Source organism: Hypanus sabinus, chromosome 9, assembly GCF_030144855.1.
Source record: "Hypanus sabinus isolate sHypSab1 chromosome 9, sHypSab1.hap1, whole genome shotgun sequence".
NCBI classification, from domain to species: Eukaryota; Metazoa; Chordata; class Chondrichthyes; order Myliobatiformes; family Dasyatidae; genus Hypanus; species Hypanus sabinus.
Window position 1 is genome coordinate 42,814,916 of NC_082714.1, and position 20,393 is coordinate 42,835,308.

The 20,393-nt window shown below is 41.1% G+C and overlaps 1 protein-coding gene across 1 annotated transcript in view; it reads left to right on the top strand.

The window, feature by feature from the left end:
• The window catches only part of tex2l (testis expressed 2, like), a 69,318-nt gene that overhangs the window by 29,581 nt on the left and 19,344 nt on the right, over positions 1 to 20,393 (top strand). Inside the window, exons 5-7 of the mRNA XM_059978824.1 lie at positions 5,765 to 5,899; positions 10,061 to 10,160; positions 11,766 to 11,898. Coding sequence (XP_059834807.1) covers positions 5,765 to 5,899; positions 10,061 to 10,160; positions 11,766 to 11,898 — 368 coding nt within the window. The remainder of the gene's footprint in view (positions 1 to 5,764; positions 5,900 to 10,060; positions 10,161 to 11,765; positions 11,899 to 20,393) is intronic.

Here is a 20,393-nt window from a genome sequence, read left to right on the forward strand (position 1 = left end):
CAAAGAAAATCCTGTGGCAGAGATGAATAGCCTTTAACAAAGACAAGCCCTTTCTGTGTCCGGTATGATTCCTGAAATTTCTTGATACACAATATGCTACCCTGATGACAAGGGCAGCCACGTCTCACCTCTGGAATTTATCTCCATAGAAAATAATTGCCAGTGCATCGTATTTTGTAATACTTGTCGTGTAAATTCTTTAAAGGATTGTGTTATTATCAGCAACTATTGCTTGCCCTTTTTCAAGTTATGATAAGGTTTTACCTTATTTAGGAAACAATAATATGAAGCAGCTTGCTGTTTCACTAATTTGCATTTACAGAATTTTGGCACTTAAAAACACCTCCAGTGAAATAGTTTACACCTATTATTTTGACTCAGCTTCACTTCAATTTTAAAATCCTGTGTAAGTTATAGTCTGACTTACAACACCCTTAATAGTTCTGAGAGTAAGCAAATCTGAAAGACTATATTCTTTTATTTCAAAAATAGACTTTATTCATAATAAAAAATATTTAGAAAGGAATGAAACAGTGCAAAGAACTTTTACATTCATGGTCATTACACTTAGTCGTGAGGTGATAGCCTTCCCTGCCCGGCATCATCCCTCCATGTGAGGGAACAGAAGGAGCCTAGATTCTGGTTCTTTCTGGCACAGACTTACCATTGACTTTCAAAGCATGCCAAGGCATGTACACCTGCAGCTGCCAATCTTCAGCATTTCCTTACAGACATCTCACTGTGCTGGAAGGCCAACAAGTTTCTGGCAGACCAGTGGGTGTCTGTCAATGAGTTAATGGCCCTTCATCAACAATTGATATCTGTCTCAGTGTGTGTCCCTTGGAACAGCACAAATTTGGAGATTCCCTTGTAAAGCAATTGCTGGATGACCCAGGACATGGACCGTTGCATATCTCTCCACACCTTATTTGCAAATTCACACTATGCAAAGGGGTGGGTGACCAAATCTTCCTCACTCGCCCAGACTCCTTGTCTGCATAGGTAAGATCGGACTGTGAGGGTCCCTTTTACCACCAGCCTAGCAAGGTATTGGTGCTTGTTGGGCAGATTTGGCGATGAGGCATTCTGCCAGAGGTTTGTACCATTTGCTCAGGGAGCCACCTACTGTATCCATAGTGTCCTTGTCCCACAGCGTCTGCAGGGTCCACATTGACCACTGCCTGATGGGCCTGTGGTCAAAGGTGTTTAGTTGGAAGTACTCTTCCACAAAGGACAAGCAGTGCAACAACATCCAGCTGACAGGCATGCTGCACAGTACCAGGGCCAGGCCTGTCTGTCACAACACCAGGGACAAGCAGAACATTAGCATGTCATGATACTTAGTTCCCACATACCTTGGTTCCAAACACCACCTGATACAGCCACACTCAAAGGCAGTCATCAGGTTGAGGGCAATGTCAAGTACCCTTTTACTGAAAAACGACCCAGGTGATTACTGAGGCAGAGAACAGAGGAACAGGCCTCACCTGTACCTAGTACAGCAGACCGAAGAGCTTATCATGCCTGATAACCAAATTGTTCACAGTTATTCACAGAGAATGCCAATTCCACAGACCTAGTTTGTGTTTGACCTTCCCAATCCACTCCAGCCAATTCTCGTTATGCACTTCACCCCCTCCAAGTCATATCCCCAACACCCTCAAGTAGTCAGGCCTGATGATGAAGAGGATGTTGGATCAGTCAGACCAGCTACCAAAGAGCATTGCTTTCATGCCATTGACTCTGGCGCCAATGCCAAATCAACCTGGTTGCAGCTACTGATAAATCTGTGAACTGGCTGTGTATCTTGCAACATCATCCATGTGCAGGAAGGTTTTGACTTGGGTGCCTTCACAGCCTAACAACGTCACCCCCTCATATGCTGTCCTCCCTCCTGATGGATTCAACAAGGGTTCTATGCCATACACAAACAAGATCAGGGGAAGTGGACAACCCTGCCTGAGTCTAGACTTGTTGGGGAAAGTACTTGTCTCCTACCCATTAATTTGGATTGCACTACAGACATCTGTGTAGAACAGTTGGATTCTGACTGCCTCCCCAGTACCCATTTTGAAGAGCGCATTCATCATGTATGTGTGTGATATCCTATCAAAAGCCCTCTCCTGGTCCAACCTGTCCAGGTAGACATCCACCCCTCTGCCCTGTAGGTAATGGTATCCCTTAACAGTACAAGGGTATCAGAGATTTAGTCTGGGTCGGTCATCTGTCCCAGAGCAGACGACCCCATTGGCAATTGTCTTGACAAGATCTTATAGTCCATATTCAACAGTAAAATTTGTCTCCAACTCCTGATGTCCTCCCTTGCCTCCTTCTTCATGTTGAGAAGGGTAATGAAGGGTAATGAGTCTGACGTACTGCCAGCCCAGAAGCATAGTGTTGTACACTTCAAGGAAGTCCAGGCCAGTGCAGTTCCATAGAGCCAGTAATAACTCTGCTGGTAAGCCATTGCTCCAGGGGTCTTATTTGTGCCAATCAGGTCCTCCAGGATCAGTGACAGGTCCAGATTCTCCCACTTGTTATTGTGTAACACGTACATCGGAGATAGAGGACAGGAGGTTCCAGGAGGCTGTGTTGTTTGTAGCCTTTCTGTCATACAGACCAGCATAAAAAGGTCTTCAGGTCCTCAATGTGAGGATCTTACTGACTTAAGGTTGTGGATCATGAGCTCCACTGTGAACCTTTTGGCACGTCCCATTCTGCTCCACAATGCAGACATGAGATCTGATGATGATGTTAGAGGACAGAGCATGGCTTGCAGGCTCTTCATTCCTGGGTTTCGCTCTCACATCCACTCTCATTAACTCCAGGGGGTGAAGTTGCTCAAGTTTATCTGGAGTTGGCATAGTTCCATCTGAATTTATCTTGCTTTTTGAACACCTCTGAGGATGAAGAACCTCTTGATTTCTCCTTGGTTGCTTCCCACTCATTGAAGAGTCAAAGAGAGGCTTCGCGGTTTCCAATCCCTCTTTAATTCTTCAGTGTTCTCTGGGGTCAGCACCTTGACATTCAACTTCCATATCCCCCTACTTGCTGACTAGTCCTCCTGTAGGTGACTGGAAGAAAGGAGGCGGTGGTCAGAGAAGAACACGTTGCTGTTGATATGAAGAGGAAGCCTGTCAGGGTTCATAAAGAGCTTCCCATTCTGGTACAAGTGGGTTGTGCCTCTGTTTCACCTGCACGGGTGCTGAAGGCTTCACACAGTCTTGCATTGTCACCATTTTCATCAGGAGTCAGGAGTTGCTGTCCAATTTCCTGCCAGCACAGCAGTGCCATTGTCTGAAAATAAAGAATAATTTCAGTTGTTAGGTAGGTTTGTTTGGCATAATAGAGTTGAAAGTGCATTTCCATTATGCTGGACAACGTAATTTTTTTCTCCAACTCTACTGAATTTCTGATAATATTTATAAATTAAATTATTAACATTGGAAAACTCAGTGGAGCAGATTTAGTCAACGTTGCCAAATTCTACCTAAGAGCATTAACAAATTTTAGGAGTACATTTAATTTTGTATTAAATCCAGTTTAACTGACACATTTCCCAATTAATGTTGCAACACCAAAATGAATGATTGAGGAGATACTGGTACAGGAACTACAATTATCCAGTTTCAACAGGTGAAGATTAAAACCTTCATCTCAGCCGTAGTAAAGTACTGCCCACAAAATGCTGGAGGAACTCAGCAGGTCAGGCAGCATCGTGGAGGTGAACAAATGGTCAACAGTTCATGCTGAAGAATTTCTTGTGTTTATGGTAAGGTACAGTTTTCACTTCAGTTTTTCCATATATTTCTCCATTGGGAAAGGTGCTATTTCTGAAATAGTACAGGAGCAAAATTTGTATAGGTGCAAGGCAAAGAATAAGAGCCAAGCAAAGATAGGACAACCCACAACTAGAGAAATACGGGAGGAGAGACACTGCTGTTTACAGCTTTAAGTAGAAAGCTTTGATTTTATCATAGATAGCAAAATTATGTAAAAATATACAATATTGATCCAAGTAAAATTTAACAAAAACGTTGTAGTAAGTGTTCAGAGATCAATGAAAACATTTTTGCCTGTATGTTTTTAAATCATAAATAATTGAAATATTTGCTCCCATGTTTGCCTTACAAGATAAAAATAAATGGATATGAATCACCTGATGGTGTTAGAAGCCATGTATTAAATTAAGTATTAGCTGACCTGCTGAACTTGAAGCTTAATTTCCTTTGGGAGAGATAATGTGTTGCTTGGTGCTTGTGGCTGTGCAACCAGATGCCTGGCCTGTTGCACATCCTTTGTGCTCAGCCCATAATAATGTGATTGGAAGGCACTTGTTCTGTCAGCCAGTTGTACAGCAGATTACACAGCCTCTTCAAAGTCATGCTGAAATGTGAATGAGACCTTGGCCCACTTAGGTGTTCTCAGAACCTGAAATGAGCTCATATCATTGAGCGCCCTTGATATAATTTGCCTTTTGGTAGTCCTGCACATATTTTCCCAGATTCTTTGAGCTACATTGACCATCTCTAAGAATGGAGCAATGCAACACTCTTGCACCTTTGAGGATTGATCGTCACATCCTTTGGTCAGGGGACAGGTATCTGGTTAATGTGATAATAATGTTTAAAGGAAGGAGAAAGAGGCAGACCATGTAATACAGGCCAGTTAACCTAACATTGAAGAAGCCCAAATCAGCATTTGGGGAAGCACCATATTAAGCAAGAATAATCAACATGGATTTCTTTGGGAAGGTTGAAACTAAATGATTTTATTACATTTTAGAGCAGATAACAAAGAGGGTTAATGACAGAAGGGCATTTGATATAGTCAACATCGATGTTAGCAAAGTGTTTGAGAAGGTGTTTCCTTGCCAAATAATCAGTAAAATTAAAATCCACAGGATCCAAAGATAATTGACAAATTTAATTAAGAAATCATTTAGCGGTCAATTGAAACTGTAGTGAGCAGAAGCCCCCTTTGTATTTAAAAGGTGTATTGGTGAGTGCTAGAAAAGTTTTAATCTACAAGTGTGTAGATCAAAAACCAGTAACAGGTAGTAAAGACGGGCTGCTCAATGCCCTTTTACTTTGCATAAATGTCATCATTGATCCTGTTATTCTTCTGCACCTGAACAGGAAGACGAATGAGACGATCTGGGGAGATACTGTAGGATGTGTCCATTTTCTTTTTGCTTCATTGGCAAGCATTTATGACCAGTCAAAGACTCTGCACTCTATCTCCCTGCCCAGGTTAAATATTTGAATGTCAAAATTAAAAAAAAATAGAGATAAGAGTGGGTGATCCCTTATCATAAGAATAAGTTGCTTAATTTTTGACTCTTCCCACGAGAGGAAAGATACTTTACCCTGTTTGTGGTTCCCAAAGTCTCATATTTTTCAACAGATCACCTCCCATTTTTCTGAACTCCTGAGAAATCAGGACTATTCGACTCAATCTTTCCTTACTAGAGAACCACCTTATCCAGTAGTTAACATAAAAAATCTTCACAGTGCCTCTTTGAAATCAGGTTGATTCATTGATAATTAAGAAAACTAAAACTACATGTAATATTTCGTGTGTGAGTTTGTTCAGCTCCTCCACTGTTGTAGCAAGACTTTCTACTCCATTACTTGCAATATATTCCAACATACCTCTCGTTTTCTCAATTATATGCTGTACCTAAATAATTGCACTGTCCTTCGTGAACTTATTTCCGTACTGATGACCATCTGTTAGCTCCTGTGTGACTTTTTCTCCTCAGATGCCAGTTTGTGGGGAATCCCAAGTATCCTGGATAAATGCTTTGATTGGACGGATCTTCTGGGATTTTTTACGGGAGAAGTACTGGGCGGATCTAGTTGCTTACAAAATTCAGAAGAAGTTGAGTAAAATTAGGGTGAGCTGACTGAATTTTCAGAATGATTGCCCTGTAGATCAGAAGTAACTGTAAAGCTCAGTAAGACTGTCAGTATGAAGGGTGCTCACATCAACATAATGCATGATCCTATGCTGGATGCAGAAATAATTCCTGTTTTATGCAGTCATGAAAAAAATTATCACCTTTGGCATTGGCACTGCATGCTTTTGTACATTACAATTAATATTTCTGTGTAACAAAAACATAATTTTATTAAAAACAAATGTTTTCAGAATAAATGTTTCATTCATTCTACCTAAGGTGAGACATAGCCTAGAAACAACACTTTTTGTTAATTTATAGGGTTTCAAATTTGACTTGACATTTCAGTTCCAGTATTAACCAGTGCCGTTTTGTTGGAAAAGCCATTCGGACTAGATGGTAAACCCATGATTTCTCTGTTAGATGCAGTTAAAATTTTCTTATTGTGTTACTTTAAAAAGGGGCAGGAGAGCCTTCCCGAGGCTACTCACCATCATTTATCCTGCAACCAATATCCAAGACTGAATATCTGCCCCTCAGCTCATTACTTATAAGTGTGCTGCTGTATTTGGAGTTATTGGGTGACTCTAAATGCAGCAACAACCAGCATCATAAATAATGAGTTGAGGACCAGCACAGAAGAAGGCCCTTTGGCCCAACCCATCCATGCTGACCAAAATGTATATCTAAGCTAGTCCCATTTGCTTGCGTTGCCCCATTTCCTTTTATCCTTGTATGTCCTAGTGTTTTTTAAATGGTGTTATTACCCCATCTCAACCACTTCCTCCAGCACAACCATAACACACTGGAGAAACTCAGTAGGTCAAGTAACATCTATGGCCAGATAGTAAACATTTTGGGTTGTAGACCCTTCATCTGGCCTTTCTCCTGCCGCTTGGTCCTTACATACATCACCCTCTGCATGAAGCAGTTGTCCCTCAAGTCCCTTATGAATCTTTCATCCTTCGTATTAAGTCTATGCCCTCTGCAGGTGCTGGAAGTCCAAAGCAACACACACAAAATGCTGGAGGAACTCAGCAGGAGTTTTCTTTCTCTTTGAGTGTTGTTCCATTTCGAATAGTGACATGGAACCCACTTCTAGAGCTGTAGTACTGTCACACTGGAAAGGTGTTAAGACTATCAGTCATAACCCCAAGTTTGGTCACTAGGCAAATGAGCTCCCTCATCTAAATGTGCAGCCAGAGGGAAAAATGCTATTCTTTTTTGACTTTATGTGTTGCTTTGGACTTCCAGCATCTGCAGATTTTCACTTGTCTCTGTTTTAAGATGTCAGGATGTAATAAAGTATTTGATGGTCAGTGAGGTCCTTCACTGAAGTGGCACTATGTACAGCATGTATTGTGTACAATTTTGGTTACTCTCTTCTAGGTTTGACACTATTGAGCTAAAAAGAGTGCAATGAAGATTTAGGAGAATGTTACAAAGACTCGAGGGCCAGAGTCTGGGCAGTCTAGGATCTTATTCCTTGGAGTGTAGGAGACTGGGGGGTGACCTTATAGAAGTGTTTAAAATCATGAAGGGCATAAATGGAGTGAAAGCCCATTCCTGCATTTGATTCTCAAGTTTTGCAGCAGATTAAAATAAGTTCACCTTTTATACCTGAACAAATAGTGAATATTTCAGGATTTTCAGCTCAATCCAGGAAGATTCCATATGCAAACACTAAGTGCCTATCCCTAATGGAGAGAAAAATTGACTGCGGTTATGGACAGGAAAGATCCAACAGTTCATTAGTGTGTACCACAAGAAATGCGTTTTCTCTTGTAAGGAAATGAGCTAGATTGCATCAAAGACAACCTTGTAGATCCATGGTGAAACAGTGGCTGGCAAAAAAATAAGGCACCAAGACCAGAAATTAGACTCCACAATCCACAAATCTTGGGGGGGGGGGGGGAGCGAGAGAGAGAGAGAGAGAGAGGGGGGGGGGAGAGAGGGGGAGAGGGGGGGAGAGGGGGGGAGAGGGAGGGAGGGAGGGAGGGAGAGAGAGAGAGGGGGGGGGAGAGAGGGGGAGAGGGGGGGAGAGGGGGGGAGAGGGAGGGAGGGAGGGAGGGAGAGAGAGAGAGAGAGATCTAACACAGGAAGCTTCCTGCTCAATTTTGAAACCAACTCCAAAAAGAGCACTAGACTCTCCTATCCTGTGGTTGTGCAAGACACTATTTAAATATATAACACTCTGTTGGGACCACACTACAGGTCAGGGCATCAAAACAGAGAGAAAAAGAGTCAAGGACCTTTTATCAGAACCAAACAAGTAAGAAATAAGTATGATTTAACTTGCAGAGAGGAGAAGATGAAGCAAGCAGAGGGAATGTCCATGATGGGATCAGACCAAAGTTATGTTTTTAAAATTTATTTTCCAGAGATGGTCTGTAAATGTTCTTTTTTTTTGCCCCAGTCCGTATTTCACCATCAGAAGGTACTGTCCACTTCATCTACATTAAGTGCAATGTATTCTAGCTGTCATGACATACAATATGTTGCTGTCAGAAAAAACAGTAGGAGATGAGTGATTTGACCCTATTGGAGATTCAGAATGTACTATAAAACAGTCAAACTCTCATTCCACAGGTTATTGCTTTGTCTGAATCCTTAAATCAAACAGATGACCTGTAATCATTCCTGGATGCTCATTATTCTGTGCATACTCCAGTTTGTGTTTGCAATCAAGCCACTCAAATCAGCTGCAGTAATTTAGATGCCAGAGAGATTGGATCCACTCGATTAAATGTCCCTATTACTTCAGAGAACATATCTGCATTCTCTTCAGTCCTGCAACAGAGAAGATCTACTTCCTGCTGTTCAATGCCACTGTATGATATTTTGATAATACCCTGTACTTACAATTCCTTTCCCTTCATACTTTAATCGGTAATGCTTCTCTTCAAATCTAACCTTCAGATTTTTGTGTTCAAATCTATTCATGGTCTCACCTATGGATGCCATTTTATTTCTTGTCATACAGATAATGAACTACAAAATGGAGTTCACCCCCATTTGACTCAGGAAGTATCTTCTGTGTGTACCACTAATGGCCATTTCAGAGTGCCCCTACCACCTCAAAAATCACAAAATTAGGAAAGGTTATAGTCAAAATTCAGGAAGGTACTTTTCACTCTGATTGCTGCAATACAATGCAGTCTGCAAGATTTCCCGCAAATGCAGACAGAGATTATTGCTGCCATACTTTTACAATTGGGAATCAAGGAAACAGGCCGTGAAGAAAAAAAAACACTTTCCAAGGCAGCCACAGTGCAGCCAAGGTTAAGCGGCACCATGAGGTCAAGCAGAACACGAGAGAGAATGAAGGCATAGCACCAGTTGTGTGGCCACCCCAACCCGTCCACATTTGTCCTCAAACATTGAGTCCAATTCCACTGTAAAGCACGGGATCTTTATTCAGCATATTTGTGCAGTGCATGATTTTGGAAACCTGCAATAGAATCGGTAAACTTCAGTTAGATTGTAACAAGTATACTCAACCATGAAAGCTCAGAAAGGCACACAGAGAGACAGAGACCTGTTGATACCCCAGCCAGCAGTCTTTCATTCACATCTTGTAGTTGGCACTGCAGAGTTATAAACAAAAGTTGTAGGTTGCCTGTTAATGATCCAGTTTCCATCAATAAGGCAGGGGAATAACTCCTGAAGAATGTAAATCATGTTGAGGTGAATTGACCCTGGAGATATATTGTTCAAATTCTCAGTGTCAAAACTTTTACCTAAAACAACCACTGGCTTTTATATGTGATTTGCACATAGAAAAACAGGTGCCTGTGAGTCAAATTTATTGTCTGACCTCATGGGTTAAATGTGAAGGACTTGTCTTTGGATGTCAACCCCAAGACTTTAAAATTTCCTCCCTAAACCTCCCTTCATCTAGTTTGCTTTTGAAATTCCACTTAAAACCTAATACATTGGCCAAGATTTTGGTTACCTGTCCTATTTTCTCATGTAGCTCTTGTGATAATTATCTTATGAGGCAGCTCAGGGCATTTTACCATGCTAAAGTTGTTAGAAAATGTATAGTCTTTGATAATAAGCTTAAAATCCCAGTGACTATGGGCCAAAATTAGGTCTAATGTCACTTAAAAAGCCATCAAAAGTCATTAAGCAGTTTAATTTTATATCTTTCATTAGCTGCCATATTTTATGAATGAACTTACCCTCACTGACTTGGACTTGGGAACATTGTTACCGGCAATCATCCGCACTTCCAGCCCATCAATCAATCAAAGAGGTAAGTAGGTTTGAAATGCTCAGAATTTCCTGCCATAGAACAAAGTTGCTTCTCACCGTCAAGAACTTTAATAATTGAAATACCAGATAATTCTGTATTATTAAAGAGCAACAATTTATCTAGAAATAAAATTGATTTATTGATCCTTTTCCTTTAAGATGACATCCTTTTTATAGCCTTGAAAAGGAAAGGACATTGAAGCTTGCAGCAACAGTATGTCCAATTGATTAAATTCTGGGTGTCCATGTGGGAATGAAGTCCTTTACTTCTTTTTCCTAGTGTTCAGAGTTACTAACTATGATCGATATACTTAATACTTTAGCTGAGGGTAAGGATTAGCTATGCACCGTCTGTAGCAAACAAAGAGTTGTGCTTTCTGCTTGCAATATCACAGAATGCTTATTGACGACTCTGCTAATGAACCATGGAATTCTCCAGCTGTTAGTCATCAATGTATTACCAAGGTGATGAAACTCATTTGATCTTTGCAGTTCTTCTACTTAATCGATCTCAGGCATAACACTAATAAAGGGATTTAAATTAGCCTCTGTGGAACTAGCATAGTTAGGATCTGTGGAGGTGTGGGGGAGGCAAATCACCTCAATATTTCCATTTCCAGATTGAAAACAGCGACCTCTGCTGGAGAGTGTTTGCATGTATAATGAATGGTGGGAGCATTTTGTTAAACGTGTCTTCACCATATGGGTGGTATTCTGAGAAGTGAGTTCCCTTTTGGTGTATGGTTTTCATTTCAACAGTATCAGTAGCTTGAAAATCAAATGAATGAGCAGAAAATTCTTGTCAAACCCAACAACCAGCCCAAGCCACCTGGAAAAAGTAATATCATTACAATGACAAGAAAAATACTCAAAATATATAGTTGCTTATTCTTTAAGAAAAGGAGATAGAATAACAGTTATAAATGTACATCAGGTATCCATTCATTTCAATGATCCTTAGACTAACATTCCAGATAACATTATCAATTTTCCAGGACTAACCCAAAGTCTCCAGGAACTAATGATTGATCTGCCGGATACTGATGAAATGACATTTTTAAAAAATGTACAACTCTTTCTACTTTGTTTACTCTTTTTGTTTAGCAGTTATGAAAGGAAGAAATTTTATTTACCTCAGAACATAGAATATAGAATAGTACCTATCCAAGAGCCGTTTGAATGCCTTTATTGTATTTGACTCCACCTCCACCCTAGGCACCCACCACTCTGTGTAAAGAATGCCCTCTAATCGAGACAGAAGTCTCTTCTACACCCTCTCTAAAGCCTCCAGAAATGAATGCACCACTCCAGATGCAGCCTAAATAGACTTTTCCATCAAGGAATAATCATACAATACAAGTAATGGAGTCTGTTCTCTTTCTAACTAATTTGGGAAAGTGACGTTCTTTGGAGTGGACATCTGATAGCCATTGACGGATCAGGCCACTGAAGGCAGGTCATGTGATAAAATGTCCGGGAAGATATTTCAACCAGGGCATGATTTTCTAATTCAAAGAATATAAACTTAAAGCTCCAATCTAGTAGAAAACTCATTATTTTTAATAATGTGAGATGATAGTATGATAGTGTCTCTGTCCTTTCACAGGGCTCTGGGTAGACTTGGAAATTGCATACCATGGAGCATTACAGATGACACTGGAAACCAAGATGAATCTGTGTAAGCTGGGGAAAGAATTGGTCCCAGAAGGGATGAATCTGGTTGACAGAAAAACAGAGAGGCAAGTGAACACTTTTCAATATTTCAGTGCTAATTTTTTTTCTGATTAGTTAATGCAAGAACCTGTATTCTTATATTGATGTTAGGAAGGTATACACACCACAGATTTTACCTGATACTGTATCTGAAATCTGTGAGAGGACTTCCACTTGTAGGACTGCAGCATTTCGAGAAGGTGACTCACCATAATATTCTCAAGGGGAGTTAGAGATGGACAATAAATGCTGGCCGTACCAATAACTCTCTGTTCCCAAAACACAAATTTTAAAACATCTCCAATCTCATTAGGAGGCACTGCTACTTGTCAGCCTCTGGCTATGTTTCTCCCTGTGCAGATAGTTCAAGATTAAATTCAAAGCAGATAGACAGTTGCCTATTAATATCCCATATCCTACATGAAGCAACTCCCCCTTCATGTACTGTAAACTTATTGCACTAAATTCCAACAAAATAATTATGTTCCATATGGTAGGAGTATTTCTCTCCAATTCATTGACAACGTTGGAAACGTTTCTGCACCATTTACATAGAAATTGGTAGAAAAGGTTCATTAATCAGACTGTTTGCAAGGACCCATGAATATTATATTCGGTAACATCCAAGGCCTGAGGTGTTGTATGCTTCTGAACAACTTTTGCACATGCAATAACTTTCATTTGGGGTTCTACATGGGAGAGCATCCCCAAGGAGTCACACCTGGGGATTCAAAGATACATGTCAGGCCAAATAATTAGCTACAAATTTCAAGCTAACTAAAAACCTACCTGCAATTTTTGAGGATCATTAATCATGGAGGTTAAGGCTGGAACTTAGTGGGCAGGATCCGAAGTTAGAGTAGACTTAGTAATTAGTTGCAAAAGGCATGATAGATGAATGGGGAAGGTTGTGTTCTTTCTGCAGATCAGTAGGTAAGAGTCAAGTCAAGCAAGTGCCTTGTATCCAAGAGTGGGTGTTGCTTGAAACTGGCAAAATCCTGACAAGGCTGTGCAACCTGGATGTAGAGAAGTAGCTGGATTGCATAGATCTAAGACTCAGGTTACAAAGCAAAAGATTTGGGACCAAAGTGGAGGAACTTCTTCACTTGAAGAATAGTGAACCAATGGAATTCACTACACTCGGAGACCAAGTTGCTGGGGGAAAAAATAAGGAAGATTGATAAGATTCTGGACACCAAGACATCAAGGATGTGGGAAGAGGGCAAGAATCTGGCATTGAGGATAATGTTCAGTCATGATCACAGTACATAGGGGAGCGGGCTCGATGTCCTTCTCCTGCTCCTATTTGCTTTCTTTCTGTTTTCTCTGTCAGACTTCTCATTCCAAAGGAGAGAATATCCTGGCCAGTAAACTTTCTCCTGTCCACAGAGTTCTCAATTCAGCTGTGCAGATTGCCTTTTGCATTTCCTCAGTCACCAAAACAAAACTTCCTTAAAATAACAAAATTAATATGCATGCAGATTTTAAAATGCACCCTTGAGGATTTTATGGTTTATGGTTTAAACCATGATCTCTCTGTTCAGATGAGCCCTCAACCGGAGACTGCTGTATTTTTCTGGCTTTGTGTTATGCATCTACTCAATTCTGTCCATGTGCACACATACTCAAGCAGTTATTTTTGTAAGGCCAATTACCGGTACATTCAAGAACGATGAACATCTTAGTCACTCACAAGTGTACAGGTGTGGTCACATATACACATACACAAGTATCCTAATGGAAAGCTGGTCCTTTGGCTGCTACTATTTACCTAACTGGTCCTGATGAAGTTTATCTTAGAACATGGTGCTGTGTGATTGATGAAGAATCAGACATACTGGTGTGGGTGCCAGGTGAGTGGAGAATTGGGCTCCTGACATTTGTCCACAGATCCTCCCCCAAAAGATTCATCAAAAAGGCTATGTTAGGATGGAATCAGGATGTCGTGCTTTTAAGTCAGAAATTTCATTAGGGCCAGATTCTCAACATGTTCAAAACATGGCTAACAGATAAAGAGAAAGGAAGAGAGCCTTCCTATGTTGGAAGTTCCTGCATGCCCAGTCCGCTCTACCAGGACCAGACAAAGATCCTGCTACGCTGTGCTCTGCAGTGATTGGAAGATCTATCAGAAGTGGGTGGAGCCTAGAACGTCCCTGACTACCATCCTCTGGATACGTAGCCAGCCATGATGACCCAATGGCCAAGTCATTGGGTATATTTAAAGCTAAGGTTGATGGGTTCTTAATTAGTAAAGAGGTTTTAGGGAGAAGGCAGAAGAAAGGGGTTGAGAGGAATAATACATCAGACATGATAGAATGGTGGAGCAGACTCGATGGGCCAACTTGCCTAATTATGCACCTAAAGCATGTCTTATGGTCTTCTGAATATCTCGTAGTAACTCCTAGTAGCCCAGGAGAAAGACCTACAGAGATTTTGACTGGCCATTTCTCTACACTTAGAGCTTAATCCACTTTTGATATCAGAACTGGTGTGGATTTCTTATTGTCACATGCTCAAAGATACAATGAAAAGCATGTCTTTCATATTATTTATACAGATAAAACCATTGCACAGTACTTTGAGCTAAAATAAGGTTAAATAAAATAGCAATGCAGTATGAAGTGCAAAAGCTACTGAAAAGTACAGTGCAGGTAAACAATAGTAGGCAGCCATCAATCCCAGGGGATCATGGGTTTGTGCCTCTGGTGGTCTGGGCCCTCTCCGGGGTGCAGCCGGTTCCCCCTCTCCACGTCACTGATGTAATCCAAGGGAAGGACAAACAACGATACAGCTTGACACCAGTGTCGTTGCAGAGGTTGCCAGAATGAAGTTGTAAACAACATCAAACTGCCTTAGGGACTCCAGCTCCGGATTTCTTCCTCAGGGTTTACTCCCGAAGCCATGGGTGGGTATGTCCGCAAGGCAGTGGAGGCTTAAAATCAGAGTTTTCCTACGATAAAGTGCAAGATAATAACGAGGTATGTTGCAAGGCCAGGAGTCCTTCATATTGTACAAGAGGTCCATTCCAGTGGGACAGAAGCTGTCCTTGAGCCTGGTGGCATGTACTTTTGGGCTTTTGTATCATCTCCCTGAGGGGAGAGGGGAGAAGAGAGAATGTTTTACTGTAGGTGCGCTGGCTGCATAACTGGCACAGCGAGAAGAATAGACAGTCCGCAGAGGGGAGGCTGGCTCCTGTGGTGTGCTGAGCTGCCTCCACATTTCTCTGCAGTTTCTTGCAGTCACTAACAGAGTGGTTGCCACAGCAAGCCATTATGCATCAAGACAGAATCTTGTTTGGATCTGCAGCTTTTGAATTTTTAGGACCAAGGATTTTGTGCTCTCCCAGTCCACATTTAAAGTTGTAAATGTTTCTCAATTCTTATTCCTTTGATGGACTGAGTAATGCAAGAAGTCCTACAAATGCACAACAAACCTTCTTCAGTGGTATTGCCAAGGAAATAACACGTGAAAGTGTAGTTTGTTATGATATAAAAGGTTGAACACGTCTTCTTGCCAATCTGAGAATTTGTTATCTGTAAACGTAACACTGTTGACCAAGAGAATATCTTTGTATATTATCTGGATCAGCCAGTTTACCTGTGACACCATAATGCTGAAGCTTTCCAGCATTTCAACTAAAATCTGGTGCAACCCATTTCATCGGGATTGCACGCTGTGTTAATACTGTGGGTTGATTAAAACACTGCGGATTAAGTGAGAAGGCCTGATTCTGAACCAGTACCCATTTTCTTTATTCAGGTCATTCTCCAAGCTGAGCCAATTGAGCCCCTTCTGCATTCGTCAACGTTTGGCGTTGCAATTCAGAAAAGCTGCTCAGCTGACTTTACAGCCTCTGTGGCGTTTAAAGAAAATTCTAATTTAATGAGAAGTGGAGCCCTGACATTTGCCCTCAGTCCACACCCAAAAGAGACCTTTTACTTTGCTGAGATGGCCCATTGGTTCACCACATACATCATTTATGACATGAATTGATTTACAGAGCTCAAGAGATTTCAGGACAAATAATTAGAGCCATAGAGACTTAGAGAACCACATCACAGAAACAGGCACTAGTTTGACCTCAACTACTATTCTGTGTTTTTTAAAAACTTTCTTTTTAGCTGGTTCAGCAAAACATTGTGGGCGGAAGGCCGTGCCCCTGTGCTGGACTGTTCTATCTTCCATCTTTGTTCCTCACCCTGAACCTGGACTACAGCCCACCATGCCCCTCCCAACCATGTCCCAAATCCAAACTTTTCTTAAGTGTTGAAATCAAACTTGCATCCACCACCTCCATTGGCAGCCCGTCCCACACCCTCACCTCCACCAGTGTGAAGAAGATCCCCCTCATGTTCCCCCTATGGTTCACCTTTCACCTTTATGATACAGAACATCCAGAATGATCCTCTTCTGGTTGGCTGCCAGTTACCAGTGGAGTTCTACAGGGGGTGGTGTTGGGACCGTTGCTTTTTACGATGTGCGTCAATGATTAACCTCCAGGTTGAGTCGGTGGTGAAGAAGGTGGAAGCAATGTTGGCATTTATTTCTAGAGGTATTTCTAGAATATAAGAGCAGGGATGTGATGTTGAGGCTCTATAAGGCACTCGTGAGACCACACTTAGAGTATTGTGTGCAGTTTTGGGGTCTTTATTTTAGAAAGGATATACTGACATTGGAGAGAGTTCAGAGAAGATTCACGAGAATGATTCCAGGGATGAAAGGGTTACCGTATGAGGAATGTCTGGCAGCTCTTGGGCTGTATTCCCTGGAGTTCAGGAGAATATGGGGGGGATCTCATAGAAACATTCTGAATGTTAAAAGGCCTGAACAGATTAGATATAGCAAAATTATTTCCTATCATAGGGGAGTCTAGGACAAGAGGGCATAATTTCAGGATTGTAGGACGTCCATTTAGAACAGAGATGCTGAGAAATTACTTTAGTCAGAGGGTGGTAAATCTGTGGAATTTGTTGCCATGAACAGCTGTGAAGGCCAAGTCATTAGGTGAATTTAAGGCAGAAATAGATAGGTTCTTGATTAGCCAGGGCATCAAAGGGTATGGGGAGAAGGCAGGGGAGTGGGGATGACTGGAAGAATTGGATCAGCCCATGATTGAATGGTGGAGCATATTTCCAGCTGGTCCAGAACCCACTGCAAGCTTTGTAGCATTTTTCATTGTTCACTACACCCCAATCTTGGTGCCTTTGCAAATTTGCAGATCCAGTTTCTACATTATCATTCAGATCATTGATACAGGTGACAAACAACAACAGTGTCAGCACTGATTCCTGTCAGAGAGATAGCCCTCTACCACTCTAGCTTCTCCCATGAAGCAAATGTTGATTCCTATTTACTACCTCATCGTGAATGCCAAGCGATTGATCCTTTTTGACCAACCTCCCATGTGGAATCTTTTTAAAGACCTTGCTAAAGTCCATGTAGACAACATCCACTGCCTTTCTTTCATCAATATTTTTGTAAACCTCCTTGAAAAAGTCTATAAGATTGGTTAGACATGATCTACCCCACACAAAGCCATGTCAACTACCCCTAATCAGTCCCTGTGTAACTATGTACTCATATATCTAGTCTATTAGAATATCTTCAAATTGCTTACTCACTAATGACATCAGGCTCACCGGTCTATTCTTAGAGCCTTCTGCAATCTGTTTGTAATGTCAAATCATTCCAACTACAAAAAGTAGAGTGAACCAATAGTTGTCCCTTATTAAGTCCCACAATTCAGTGTATCGGTGCTAATTTATTCAACCTTTACCTCCTGCTCTAGTGTGCTGATGATCACAACCCTTACTCTCCAAATTATTCACCCTTCCCAAAGACTACCAATCACTAATCCTTCCCCCCCAACCTTTAATCACCCACCCTCTCCGAGTACAGCTGATTGCTAAACACTCAAATACCAAATCACCCACACTTCTCCCTGAGTGTTGTTGATCTCAAAGACCTAACCTTCCAAATTAACCCAGTCTTCCCAAGGGGCTGCTTACCATTATGCTCATTTCCAACCACTGCCACCTTCCTTCTAACCCACTAATGAAAGAGGCCAAAGTCCTCTGTTCATAATGTGATTCCCGTGCAATTAATTGCCAAGTTTGGCCCCTCCTCAACTTCCTTCCTGCATTGGTTTTTGTGTTTGCTTGAATTTCTGGTTGATTATCAGTTTTATTCCATGCTTTCTTCTGCATCAAATTTGACATATCTGATCTTTAGAGATATTGCATCTATTGAAAGGTTTTCTAGGTTACCTCTGGGATTCTTGCCAAATAAACAGACAGTAAATTGTGTTCATCAAGCCAAAGGTTCCTGGTACTGCATGTCTAGTTGGCAACATCTCAGAGTGTCAATCTGATGAGATAATTAGGATTCTGGATAATAAATTAGCAACATTTTTCGGACTGGATAAACTATTGGTTTTACGTAAACAGACACACAGTGATCTCCTGCACCTAATAAATTTGCCATCAACTATATGTTCGTGGTCTTCTGCTGATGCATCCTGTCCATTTTAAGATTTGACATGTTATGCATTCAAAGATGTTCTTCTGTACTCCACTGTTGTACCACATAGTAATTTGAGTTACTATCGCCTTCCTGTCAGATTGAATCAATCTGACTATTCTCCTTCTCCTCTGACCTCTCTCAATAACAAGGCAATTTTTCCCACAGAACTGCTGTTCACTGGATTTTTTTTTGCACCATTCTCTATAAACTCTAGAGATTGTAGTGCATGAACATCCCAGATCAGCAGTTTCTGAGACACGCAAGCCACCCCATCTGGCACCAACAACCATTCCATGGTCAAAATCACTTAGATTACATTTCTTCACTCTTTTGATGTTTGGTCTGAGCAATAACTGAAACCCTTGACCATTGTTGCGTGCTTTTATGCTTTGAGTTGCTGGCATATGATTGGCTGAATAGGTATTTGCATTAAGGAGCAGATGTACAGGTGTACCTAATAAAGTGGCCACTGAGTGTAGATTTCTGGATTTTAACTGTAATTTTAGTCTTGAATTACATAATATCATTTGAAAAATCATGGAGTCAAAAATCATACGGTGTATATTTTTCATGAATTTTTCTGAACTCATGGGGGTCCAACATCTTTGCGGGCATGCTTGCTAGAGCTGTTGGGGAGGATTTAAATTAATTTGGCAGGGAGGTGGGAACTGGAGTGATAGGGCAGAAGATGGGGCAGTCAGTATACGAGTCAATGCAGTGTGTAGTGGAACTGTGAGAAAGGGCAGGCAGATGATAGGGTAAAACTGCAGTCATTGGAAGGAGTTGAAGAGTAGCATGGGGGCAAAATCGAAAAAGGTGATGAATACAGGACTAAAGGTGTTATATTTGAATTCACGTAGTATGTGGAATAAGGTAGATGATCTTATAGTGCAATTAGAGATTGGCAAGTATAACATTGTGGGCATCACTGAGACGTGGCTGAAAGAAGATCATAGTTGGGAGCTCAACATCCAAGGATATACCTTGTATTGAAAGGACAGTCTAGTAGGCAGAAGGGATGGGGTGGTTCTGTTGGTAGAAAATGAAGTCATATCCTTAGAAAGTGGTGATATAGGATCGAAAATTGTAGAATCTTTGTGTGTAGAATTAAGAAATGGCAAGGATAAAAAGACCCTAATGGAGTTAAATACAAGCCCCCGAATGGCAGCCAGGATGTGGGATATAAATTACAATAAAAATAGAAAAGGCATGTAATAAAGTAAATGTTACGATAGTCATGAGGGATTTCAAAATGCAGATAGGCTGGGGAAGTCTGGTTGGATCTCAATAGAGGAAATTTGTAGAATGCCTGAGATGGTTTTTTAGAGCAGCTTGTGGTCAGACCCACTAGGGAAAAGGTTAATTTTGGATCGGATGTTATGTAATGAACCAGATTTGATCAGGGAGCTAAAGTAAAAGAACTCTTGGGAGGCAGTGATCTCCCAGTGATAGAATTCACTCTGCAGTTTGAGAGCGAGAAGGTAAAGTCAGACTTATCAGTATTACAGTGGAGTAAAGGGAATTACAGAGGCGTGAGAGAGGAGTTGGCCAAAGTTGATTGGAAGGGGACACTAGCAGGAATGACAGCAGAGCAGTGATAGTTGGAGTTTCTAGTAGCAAATCAGAGGGCACAGGATATATACATCCCAAAGAGGAAGCACTCTAAAGGGTGAATTATGCAACCATGACTGACAAGGTAAGTCAAAGACAGCATAAAAGCAAAAGAGAAGGCATATAATATAGCAAAGATTAGTGGGAATTTAGAAGATTGGGAAGCTTTTAAAGACCAACAAAAGGCAACTTAAAAAAGCATGATGAGAGAAAAAATTAAATATGAAGGTAAGCTAGCCAAGGATATAAAAGAGGATACCAAATGTTTTTTTTCAGATATATAAAGAGTAAAAGAGAGACAAGAGTGGATACTGGACCACTGGAAAATATGCTAGAGAAGTAGTAATGGGGCAGGCAAAGAAGTGGCAGACAAACGCATTAAGTATTT